Source organism: Chelonia mydas, chromosome 1, assembly GCF_015237465.2.
Source record: "Chelonia mydas isolate rCheMyd1 chromosome 1, rCheMyd1.pri.v2, whole genome shotgun sequence".
In the NCBI taxonomy this organism is placed as follows: domain Eukaryota; kingdom Metazoa; phylum Chordata; order Testudines; family Cheloniidae; genus Chelonia; species Chelonia mydas.
In genome coordinates, this window is record NC_057849.1 from 57,708,958 (window position 1) to 57,721,411 (window position 12,454).

The 12,454-nt window shown below is 43.8% G+C and overlaps 1 protein-coding gene across 50 annotated transcripts in view; it reads left to right on the forward strand.

Moving 5' to 3' along the window:
- The window catches only part of LOC102937587 (RCC1 and BTB domain-containing protein 2), a 93,723-nt gene that overhangs the window by 20,806 nt on the left and 60,463 nt on the right, over nt 1-12,454 (forward strand). For 37 of the 50 annotated variants that reach the window (XR_006283710.1, XR_006283717.1, XR_006283653.1 and 34 more), the window contains 4 exons: nt 3,415-3,576; nt 3,810-3,960; nt 4,768-4,934; nt 5,719-5,877. Coding sequence is in view for 8 of the 50 variants with exons in the window: in XM_037893851.2 (XP_037749779.1) it covers nt 3,415-3,576; nt 3,810-3,960; nt 4,768-4,934; nt 5,719-5,877 (639 nt within the window). In the remaining 42 variants the exon portion in view is untranslated. Of the gene's footprint in view, nt 1-760; nt 932-3,414; nt 3,577-3,809; nt 3,961-4,767; nt 4,935-5,718; nt 5,878-12,454 lie in introns of those variants that run through there. The other 13 variants (XR_006283704.1, XR_006283702.1, XR_006283705.1 and 10 more) reach the window with 2 other exon arrangements.

Below are 12,454 nucleotides of genomic sequence, written 5' to 3' on the forward strand. Positions count from 1 at the left end.
CCCTTCTAGTGAGAGAATGGTATGGTAGATCTCAAATTAATGAAGGTTACACTCAGAAAGACCTCAAGAGTTCTGGAATATGCTGCTCAAACCATTTCACTTTTGTTTCCACTGCCTGTCCCTCCCTTCTTACATTTATCTCCAGACTTCTTCTCCTTGTCCAGATCTATTCCGCCCCCAACAATCTTCTTTCTATTCATTGAACTTTTTGAAACTTTGCACTTTTAGAGAGAGGTAAGGGATTCACTCTGTGTACACAAATTTGCAGAGGGACAATAGGGTTGAGGTCTGTTATTTCTCATCTCTATACATTATTTATTAAAACCAATTTTTTTTGTTAACAAGCATGTTATTTCTGTAGACACAAATCCACAGTTTGAGAACTGCAAAACTCAGCATCTCTGATCGTATCTTCTAGACTGAGCACTGAGTCCCATTGGGTAGATAGAAAGATTAACCTAAATAATCTATACAGAAGCCCTAGGAAGCCCATAAGATTGGGTCCCTAATTCATGAACTATTTGAACTCATTTACAAAACTTTTCTTAAACATGAATATATTGTCTCTTACTACAGAATTAGAATTTATAATCCCTATTCCATGATGAGATATCTTTGAGCTAAAATGTATCTTAATTAAAACTATCTTTAGATCGGATTTTTTTGATAAAATGCTTTTTGAGGAAAAAACCTCTTTTTTTTTTTTTTTTTTTTTTAACAATCATTGATTTTTATCCACCCTGGTTTTCATTTAGAGATCTGTTTGGCGGCTGATTCGTCCTCCATCACAGGATAGGGCAGCCCAAAAGACTAACTTCTGTCCTTGATGCAGTAGCCTGTTGGGGCCATTGCGCTGGTATAGAATTGCCGAGGTGTAGGATCACCACAGTAACTCCCCCATCCACGCAGAATACCCGCAGAGCCTCAGCAGGTGATAGTCTCCTATGTGTGTGGAGGGTGTAAAGTTGGTTCTCTGGCTCCTGCACAGGGCCTACTGTGCATGGGTATTCCTTATGGAGAGGGGCGGGGGAAACCCTTTATGGCTCCTATGCACTTGTTGAGCTGGCACAAAGGGGCCACAAGCCATGGGTGAATTCCCCAAATCAGTGGCATATACTGCATATAGTCTCACTTTAATGGAGTTTTTCAAGGGTTTATGACCATTATTTAGACCTTCATTTAGCAAGGCACTTAAGCATGTGCTTAGCTTTCATCATGAGTAGCTGCATTGACTACAGTTGGGCTAGTGTCATGCCTCTAGTTAGACATATTCTTAAGTGTCTAAGCCCTGGTCTACACTAGAGCTTTAGGTCGAATTTAGCAGTGTTAAATCGGTGTAAACCTGCACCCGTCCACACGATGAAGCCCTTTATTTCGACTTAAAGCGCTCTTAAAATCGTTACTCCACCCCTGACAAGTGGATTAGCGCTTAAATCGGCCTTGCCGGCTCGAATTTGGGGTACTGTGGACACAATTCGACGGTATTGGCCTCCGGGAGCTATCCCAGAGTGCTCCATTGTGACCACTCTGGACAGCACTCTCAACTCAGATGCACGATTGTTTGCCGTTGCTCTGACGCAGGGAGGGGCAACTGAGGACACGGCTTACAGGGTTGGCTTCAGGGAGCTAAAATCAACAAAGGGGGTGGCTTTACATCAAGGAGTATTTCAGGCAGGACTTCACGGAGGGTTCCAATAAGAAATAGTGCACCTAAGTTATTTTTCTGATTGGAACAAGGAGGTTAGCCTGGCCTCTGATTGATACATGGCTAGATTTACCTCGCTGCACCTTCTCTGTGACTACAGTGTGACCTAGAGGAATGAGTCCCCTAGACAGAGGAGGTGGGGAAGCTAATGAGTACAAAACAAATCTGGTCTATTTCTTGTTTTGATCCACTCCATCTATCTTTTACATCTTTGGCTGGCAGTAGACGGTGCAGAAGGACTGCATGCCATCCACATCTCATGGCTGCCCGGCAGAAGATGGTACAGTACGACTGCTAGCCATCCTCATCTCTTGCCTGCCCGGCAGAAGATGGTACAGTGCGACTGCTAGCAATCCGTATCGCCTGCCTGCTCACCATAAGACGGTTCAATAGGACTGACTGCAGGACTAAAGAGAATGACCTGGTCAAGTCACTCCAAATTTAGTCCCTGCGCCCATGTCTGCCCAGGCGCTCCCAGCCGACGTGGCCAGGAGCACTTCGGACACGACGATGACGGCTACCAGTCGTATTGCACCGTCTGCTGCCAGAAGGCAATGGGTTGCTGCTACTGTGTAGCAATGCCGTACCGCGTCTGCCAGCACCCAGGAGACATACGGTGACGGTTACCTGAGCGGGCTCCATGCTTGCGGTGGTATGGCGTCTGCACAGGTAACTCAGGAAAAAAGGCGCGAAACGATTGTCTGCCCTTGCTTTCACGGAGGGAGGGAGGGAGGGAAGGGGGGCCTGACGGTATGTACCCAGAACCACCCGCGACAGTGTTTTAGCCCCATCAGGCATTGGGATCTCAACCCAGAATTCCAATGGGCAGCGGAGACTGCGGGAACTGTGGGATAGCTACCCACAGTGCAACGCTCCGGAAGTCGACTCTAGCCTCGGTACTGTGGAAGCGCTCCGCCGAGTTAATGCACTTAGAGCATTTTCTGTGGGGACACACACACTCGAATATATAAAACCGATTTCTAAAAAACCGACTTCTATAAATTCGACCTTATTCCGTAGTGTAGACATACCCTAACTGAATAGTGGCTGTTAACACAAACATTGTTCTTAGTGCTGTACAGACATTGGAAAGACAGCTAGATCCTGCAAACTCCTACTACCAGGTGTAGTCCCACTGAAGTAAAAGACTTAGGCACCAAAGCCCATTGAAATCAGTGAATGTTTTTCCATTGATTTCAGTGGGCTTTGGATCAGAATCTAAATGTTTGTGGAATAAGGGCCTAAATTAGTCATAGGTAATACAGTTCAACCATGCATAACATATTGAAAGGGAAAACTATTAATTATGTTTGTCATAGTCAAAGAAACAGAACATTGAACTTAAGCTGCACAAGCTAAGTCCATAAAAATAGCTTCTTGTTCCCTCTTGGAAGCAAGGGAATTTAATTTCTGAAATATAAATTTTGGAAAACTAGAGACAGAACTGATTGTCTCAGTATGTCTACACATTATTTGGTGCTTTCTCTAATTTTTTGTTTTGTTCTTTATCATGATGTGTAGAGTTGTTTTTTTAATCACTGTCTGTCCAGAACTTACTTTTGAAATAAGACATTATTTTTGTGGTTGGGGAAGAAAGTAATACCCTTTCTTATCTACTGCTTTATTTTTCTTTAGATTTAGCTCTTTCATTGTAAAAGGTTGAACATTTTCCTTTTTTCTAAATATCTCATATCACTTTTTAATCTCAGCAGGTGATACATGCCGCTTTCTTATCAGCCCTGAAGATGTTGGATGTTGGAAAATGGCCAATTTTTGCTCTCTGCTCTCAAGAAGAACTGAAGTTAATTCGTCAAGCCTGTGTATTTGGCAGTGCTGGTAATGAAGTGTTGTATGCAACTGAAAATGATGAGGTAATTATCAGAGAAAGTGTATATTAGTGCAATATTATTTGGTAAATATTTGATTCATTATTAATTCAAGATAGATGAGCAGTGAAGCCGGAATTATGATGATAGACCCTGGAGAAGTATCATACATTAATTATTGAATAAAGAAAGTTTAGGATTGATTATTTTAATTGAAATGGTAAATGTTACAGTAGTAATAAAGAACGTGCTACATTAACAATAAAATTTTATAACAGGTGTTTGTGCTTGGCACCAACTGCAGTGGCTGTTTGGGAACAGGCGACATTCAGAGCACTATTGAACCACAGAGATTAGATACTTTATGTGGCAAAAAGATAGCCTGTCTGAGCTATGGAAGTGGTCCTCATGTTGTTGTTACTACTGCAGGTAATGTGTGGTGAGAATATTGTATTTTTAAAATGTGTGCCTTCTTCAGTTGGCCCAATTATTTGTGAGAGACCTGAGTTGTGAGAGTGAAATGGACAATCCTGCTTCTTAGACTGATATAGTATTAGGGAAAATGCAAAGGTATAGATTCTGTGGAAGGATTAATAATTATTCTGTAGTTCATATCCCAATAGATACCTGATGAAGTGGTACATCAAACATTGTTTAACCTTCCTGATAGGATGCTGTGGCTCCTAAAATGCTTGAAAATATACTTTTCAAGGATACAAAGTGGAGATGGTATATTTCAATAATGATAATAATACTACTAATAATTAATAATATATTATTGATATTATTTATTAATAAATAATGACAGTATTTAGCACAGTATAGTGCTTTTCATCTGAGGAATTCAAAGTACTTTACAAAGAATCGAAAGTATCATTATTCCGGTTTTGATGAGCAAACCAAGGCACAGAGACAAATTACTTGACCAGGGCCAGAAGTGGCAGAGCCAGGAATAGAATTCAGGTCTCATCTGACTCCCATTCCTATGTCCTCTCTTCTGGACCACACTATCTCCTATCACTTTCTTTTAATGTGATTCTCTTGGTATTACCCTTTTAGACATTTATTGAACATTGGGGAAAAAATAGCATTCTTGTACACAGGACTAATAGCGTAGGGGGCATATGGAAGTGTGCACCGTTGTTGAACTTGACTTTTCATTTTCTATCATCTTGTGATGCATAGTTATTAGATAAGTAGATGTTTTAAAATTGATTTTTCACACTTTTATTATAGAAGGAGAAGTGTACACATGGGGCCATAATGCTTATAGTCAACTGGGCAATGGTACAACAAATCATGGTTTAGTTCCCTGTCAAGTCTCTACTAACTTGGTAAACAAGAAAGTAATTGAAGTCGCCTGTGGCTCTCACCATTCCATGGTGTTAACATCTGATGGAGAGGTGAGAAGAGTTAGCATAAATCTGCATAAACTGCATTTTCCTTTGTATGGAATTTATATAGGATGCTGGAAAGAGAAAAACATACAATGCCTAGCACAATGGGACCTGGCGTGGCTGTCCTCTAGGTGCTGCTGTGATATAAATATTTAATAATAATTGGAAGATCTGATGTTTGTCCACCCACAATTGCAGGAAGTTGTTTATGGGATGGCTGATCCTAATGAAGGAACAGCACTTGGTATTGCAAAGGATGGCTAAAAATATCTATGACCTCTCCCACTATGCCTTGCTGTGAAAAATTTGTTCACACCATTAAATTTGGCAGTAAATTAAACTCTGTGCATATGTGGAAGGATCACCACAGTTAAATATCTAAACCCATTGAGGTACAAAGTATTGTTCTGTTACACTCTGAGATATTGTTGGTGTTCAGTTACTTGTCCTATTTTGTTTTCTTTCAGTAACTCTGTAGTCAAAGAATCACAAGTATACCCCACAGGATGCATAATCTTTTATATTATTTCTTCTTGTTTTTTTAACTAGTCGAGCATTAGAAATTAGAGTTGAAAGGAGTTGTCAGATTTCTGGAAGAAAATAAAAAAGGAAACAACCATTTCTGTGTCTTTCCTAGATGCATAGAAAAGAATTGCTGCAGTCCTGTAATCCACATATGTTTAGAATGTATTTTTTAATATGTGCAGTTTATATAACTTCTATATCTCTTGGACATTTGGTTAAAGTAATATATTACAGTCTTATTCTGTTAATGACTCTTCTATAACAGGTATATGCATGGGGTTATAATAATTCAGGACAGGTTGGATCTGGTTCAACAGCTAATCAGCCAATTCCTCGAAGAGTTACCAGCTGCCTACAAAATAAGATAGCTGTTAATATAGCTTGTGGACAGATGTGCTCAATGGCTGTTGTAGAAAATGGGGAGGTAAGAATGTTCTTAAATTTAAAGTTAATTTGTCTGACTGAATTTTATTTTATTCAGCATTATTGGCTACAAATTGTTGATAGCATCTACCTTTGCAAGCACTATTACAGTTAAAACTGCTGAGAAAAGTAATATTAATCTGTAACTTCCAAAATCTAGTAATCTGTACTGTTATAAGAAAGTTTTCATCAGAAAGTTTTCATCAGAAATGGTCCTACTTGTTCCCACTGTCCCCACCACATATATAAACATATCATTTAAGAGATACTTTACCCAAATTAGCTAAAATTACCCCTTTCAGAACAAATCTCTGCAGTAAACAGAAAAGAATTCATTTAAAATTAATTCATTACATTCTTTTAAGAATAAATATTTGAACCCAACATTAGTTTTTGAGACTCTAATCCAGTGGTTCCCTAACTTTTTTAACTAAAGTGACCCACCAACTGTATTGTCTTTTTTTGCAACCCACCATTATATATATATATATATATATATATACACACACACACACACACACCCTCCACCTGGCACCACAACCCTAAAACTGAGGTGCAGGAGAAGCTGCAGGAATGTGGGGGTTGGAAAGTAAGCCTGCAGTGGTGGCTGCTGTCCCACGGGGCTGGGCATGGCTCCTCACTCCTGGCACATGGGGTCTCAGCACCACTCAGGTTTGGTTTGGCCACCTATCCATTGTGACAGAGGGGTGGCTGGGCCTAATTTGAGTGAGTGACACTGTGAACCACGTACCAGGGTGCAACCCTTGGAGCTGTTTAAGAAAACTGATAGACTTATTGCCTGGACAGTTTTATTTCCTGGAGGCATTTCTGCTGCTATCTTTCATAATTTCCCATTTCAACTATTCAGATAATAAACATTCTGCTAGTAAATCAGCATACGCCGTTCAGAAATCCATACAGAGTCATTTGATAACCATCCAGCATATTTTCTATCTTTAGAACTTGTGGGGCTGAGCTTTCATATGGCTCTTCTTTCCCCTGTTACTCCTTGGTGCTTGTACACTTGAGACCTAGTTCTCTCACTTATACCTCCCATTTGATTTCCAGAGAGTGTGTATAGTGTCCCTTTGTCATTCAAGTGGTTGGTTGCTTCCCCACCTGGAGATGTTACAGGAAGCAATTCTTTGGGCCATAGGGAGAAATATATCAGGGCTGGCTCCTTGTGAAGCAACTCTCAACCACGTGCTGCTTTTAACAGCGGAAGAATCAGGCAAGGGAGACTTTTTCAAACCTCTGCCATTGCCAGATTCTTTTCTCTGCCCCACCTCCCCATAGGTTCCTAGGTAGCCTAACCTCTGCTTCTCTGGAGGAAGGGGGAGGAGCATTGTTCCCCTCACCCTACTGGGGTGGTGGTCTAATGTTCCCCACATACTGAGTCAAGGTGAACAAAATTCCCTCTCCCACCTTGCTCAGGGTCTATTACATTTTTACAGACCATCAAGCAGTCAATGATTGCAGGAAAAAGTCTCCCCTCCTTCCTGGCAACAGTTACCTTTGTCATCTCTCAAGCAGATGTCTTACACCCTACTTGGGCATTTCCCATCCTAGGGCTGATGTCATAGTTTTTGCAGTACACCACAGCTGCCACAGTGTCCCTACTTTTGGCTGGAAATACTGCATTCACAATGCTCTGTACTTCCCCCGAGTGCCTGGTAAGGGTAGGCAGAGAGCTTATTTCACTGATCTAGGCTTTAGGACCCAGAGAATTCCCCTACAAGTCAGTAGGTCTTGTCAGTCCTGCTGTTCAGGTATTTGTTTGCATACACTGAGAAAGTAACTTGATTCCTACTCTGAAACTTGATTCCTCTTGGATACTGACAGGGGAGATCTATCCCTGTCAGCTATCCCATTAGCATTTTGGCTAACACAATCTCTTGCTAGTCTGGGACTAACAGAGGAGACCTGATTTATCCTTTCTGCTTTGAAACCACAATATCCTTCCCCAAAAGCAAAGAATATGGAATATCTTCTATTATATCTGCAACCAGCATCCCAGACCCTTCCTGGGTCTGTACAGAAATCTGTGTGTAGAGTGAAGGCTTTTATACCAGGAACTTTAACCCGCATTACACATCCTGGCAGCATTTCATGTGTTTCATGACATGGGGGTTAACTCTCATTTTAGCTCTAGTCTCTCTCCATCCAGTGAATGTCTCTCCATTGATTACCACCTTCCATTCCCACTAGCTATGCCATGGATCTGCACCCAGGAGGGTGCAGCGTGACTTGTAGGCAATGGATTGGGGTGTAAATGGTTCAGTGTTAGCCTGTCTGCTGATGGCATATAATGTTCTGTGACTCCCTCCCTCCCCTCCTCTCTCAGTCACACAGATAATTCTGTGAGGTTGATGTTCAGCTGACATTTCTAGCACTGTACCTGGGACTCAATGGGCAACCTGGGCAATTGCGAATAAAGTGACTCTGCTGGCCATGTATGGCACACTGCTTTTTCCCATTGGTTTCCCTCCCCCCTGGGTGTGGGTCTCAGTTTAGGCCCAGTCCTTGGACTCTGATCCCATTCCATGCCTGTTAGGTTTTCTATCAAACCAGGATGACTAGCCACATACTGGTCTGCCAATTTCACAGATATAATATCATCTCTAGGATTTTTGTTTGATTTCAGATCAGGGTGGCAGAGTTTATAGAACTGTTTTATATTCATTAATTTGTAGGACTTATCGACCATTTCGACCCTCCAACCAGTTCCCCATTTCCTTACATAATACCTAATTACAGCTGAAACCTTAGCATAGGTCATATCCCTTTCTTCTCTGAAGTTCCTGAAACCTTCTCCTATATATACCAAGAGTCAGTTTAAACTTTGTCAAAAAAGCTTGTTTACAATTATTTTAATCTTTGTAATCCTCCCTTCCCATAACGGTGAAAATGTCCAAGACCTTTGTCCCAGACAGTACTGGAGTCAGCTACTGTACTACGTCCTTGTTCCCCACCTTATTCAGTTCACACCCCATTTTGAAAGCAATAAGAAGCACATCCATGTCATCCCCCTCCCTAAAGTGATGAAGGATGGAAGGTTGTGGACAAATTGGAGAGTCCAGCAGAGGGCAACGAAAATGATCAGGGGGCTGGGGCACATGACTTACAAGGAGAGGCTGAGGGAACTTGGCTTGTTTAGTCTGCAGAAGAGAAGAGTGAGGGAGGATTTGATAGCAGCCTTCAACTACCTGAAGGGGGGTTCCAAAGAGGATGGAGCTCGGCTGTTCTCAGTGGTGGCAGATGACAGAACAAAGAGCAGTGGTCTTAAGTTGCAGTGGGAGAGGTCTAGGTTAGATATTAGGAAACACTATTTCACTAGGAGGGTGGTGAAGCACTGGAATGGGTTACCTCGGGAGGTGGTGGAATCTCCATCCTTAGAAGTTTTTAAGGCCCAGGCTTGCCAAAGCCCTGGCTGGGATGATTTAGTTAGTGTTGGTCCTGCTTTGAACAGGGGATTGGACTAGATGACCTCTTGAGGTCTTTTCCAACCCTAATCTTCTATGATTCTAAGTAATTTGGAGTCTATGCCACCCACTAGGAGAGGTACAGGAGGTCTGGCTTTACCTATTGGATTAAGGATTTGAAGGCACAGTTTCTCCATCTCGAGCTGATATTGATGTTCCTTGTCCTTCTGTTTCTCCTCATACTAGCACTACTTCTGCTTTTCTTCTCTCTCATATTGATGTTGGTGCTTCTCGTACTGGCACTGGTTCTCCTTCTCTTCATTTACTGATGCTGCTGCTCCCAGTCTGCAAGCTGTTGGATTTCGAGACACATTCTGTCCCTCTTCAGCTGCAGCCTCTCCTGCTCTAGTTGTTGAGCTATCTACAACTCCTGTTGCGGGGTGTACTTGGCCTTCATGGTACATAGCTGCTGCCACTGTCAGTCTCTTCCTTGTTTCTCTCTGGGGGTAGATTCCCCAATTTCCCTTGCCTGCGTGACTCTCTGCCAGTGGGCTGGAAGTTCCCTGCAGACTTAACCCATTATTCTTCTTCTGGTCATTAGAATTGAGCAAATCAACTAACTGTGTTCTAGTCTGATCCTCAGTGTTGAGCGGCCTTCCTCTGAATAGCCCAGACAGCTGATTTTTCTTCAGCTGTTCATAATTCATCTTGTCATCTCTCTTTTCGCTGTTCCTTTCCCGAAAAGACTATTGAGTCTTTTCTCTATGCTTGTACCCATTCAGGTACTTGCTTCACTGATGTTGGCACTTATGCAGTTCACACTGTTACAGATCCCTGCACATTCTGCCACGAATGGGCTGGGTCAAGCAGCACTTTCAAGCTGCCACCCTTATATGCCCCAGGTTCAGCACATCCCTATCCCCGCTTTCATGTTACAATTATACTGGTAGTAACCCACTTGATGAGCAAACCCCACGGTATTTTTGGGCGCTACAGGGATCTGTAGCTTAGGTAAAAGAAGCGTTGCTGCAGGGTAAATGGGGAACCTAAAGACACAGAAGAGTAAAGTTCAGAGAGAGAGAGAGAAGCAACCAGCTTAACCATAAAAGTTATTTATTGAATAATAATGATGATTACACAAGGAGAGCCTAAACCAACATAACAGTTACATTATTAAAGGTTAATACCTCAGGCAGAAAAGAAAACAGAGAGAGAGAGAGGGATCTCACCCACTCCATGAGGCTTGAACTGGTCGGGGTTCCCAGGTGATGGTGGTAGCTCAGGGTCCTGAGTGCTGGAGACAGGCGCAGCCCTCTGCACGATCAGTCAGGAGAAGATGGAGTCCCAGTGGAACTGATGCATCGTTGAATCCAAGCATCAGAACACTTACTTGAACATAGATAGGGGTTTTTGTAGAGAAACAACAATGGTTCAAGGGAGAACACTAGATTCGTTTATGGGTAAACTGATGACTCAAGGGTTTTCTTTAGGCTAGACAATAGGAGCTGATCACTCTTGGCTATGGGTGGTGTTTTCTTCCAGGGAGCTCACAATTCAATTAGGCTGCTTCAGTATATTGGATATCAATCAAGGATTCGTTACTAGAATTGGTCTGATAATTGCTGAGCTGGGTGTGTGCAGGTGTAGGTTCATTAACATCTGGAGCAGAGATCCCCCATGATGCAGTGCTTCCCTGCTCTTCTGGTCCCAGAGTTCAGTGCGGTTCTTTGTTCTCCATTCTGTATGCGAATGGAGATGTCTCCTTGTCCCATCTTTCATGCAGATGAGGCTATGGGAGTTGCCTCTGTTCTCCATTCTGTATGCTAATGGAGATGCCTTAATCTTGTCACCCTTATCAGGAGGGGTCTAGGTGTGTCTCCCAACGCCCTTCACTGCTCTCTGCAAGTCTTTTCTCTGAACAGTTTTGGTTCAAGCAGAGACTGCTGGGGGAGGAAGGGTGTCTTTCATGGGTCAGACAGGCTAGATACTGCGCCCTGGTTCCCCACGAGCACAGAGCTGTCTGGTATCAAGGCTTCTTTGTAGGAATCCCTACATGGACTGTACATGTGTACTTTTTGAGAATCTGTGACTGGGAATAATTTAGAAGAAATCACACCCTCCTACTCAGAAAATCCCCAAAGTCGAGATGATTTTGGATGCCCACTCAGGAAGAGCCCTCTTCTTAGAAGGACTCCTGAATATTCAGTTTGCTATTATAAAACTGTGAAAGAATCCCAAACAAATAATAATATTGTTTCTTATCGCCTCAGGCACACATGATGCTTTATGCTCATTTCAGAATGAAACCTCTTCAGCATTGGCTGGCAAAAATTACCTGCCAGATTCAAAGAGCATTTATATAAAGCTAATTGTCCCAAAAGAGATGCTCCCATCTCTTCCCTGGTAGTCATAGTGTGCTAAATAGCTGTGGCATTTGTTCCTCCATCCCCATCAATAACTGTTACGTCAAATTTGTCCAACATGGGATGGGGAGTGCACTTCAATGACCTGACACAGAGGTGGGCAAACTACGGCCCATGGGCCACATCCGGCCCACGGGACCGTCCTGCCTGGCACTTCAGCTCCCTGCCGGGGAGGCTAGCCCCCGGTCCCTCCCCCGCTGTCCCCCCTTCCACGCTGCCGCGAGAGCAGCACTCTGGGCAGCGGGGCTGTGCACTCCTGCAGGGCAGCGCAGCAGTGTGTCTGGCTCCCGCCGGGGGCTGCGGCGGCCAGACATGCTGCTCTGAGTGGCATGGTAAGGGGGCTGGGGCCGGGGGCCCCGGGGGGGCAGTCAGGGGACGGGGAGCAGGGGGCGGAGGTTTGGTGGGGCAGCAATCAGGGGACAGGGAGCAGGGGGCAGAGGTTCTGGTGGGGGGAAGGTCAAGGGATGGGGAACGCGGGGAGGGGGGTGTTGGATAAGTGTGGTCTGTCCGGGAGCGGGGGTGTGGATAGGGGATCAGGGAACGGGGGTGTTGCATAGGCGTAGGGTCCCAGGGGGCCTATCAGGGGGCGGGGGTGTGGATAGGGGACAGGGAGTAGGGGGTGGGGTCCTGGGGGGCAGTTAGAGGCAGGGTGTTCCGGGAGGGAGTGGTTAGGGGACAAGGAGCATGGGGGGTTGGATGGGTCAGAGGTTCTGAGGGGAGCAGTCAGGGGGCA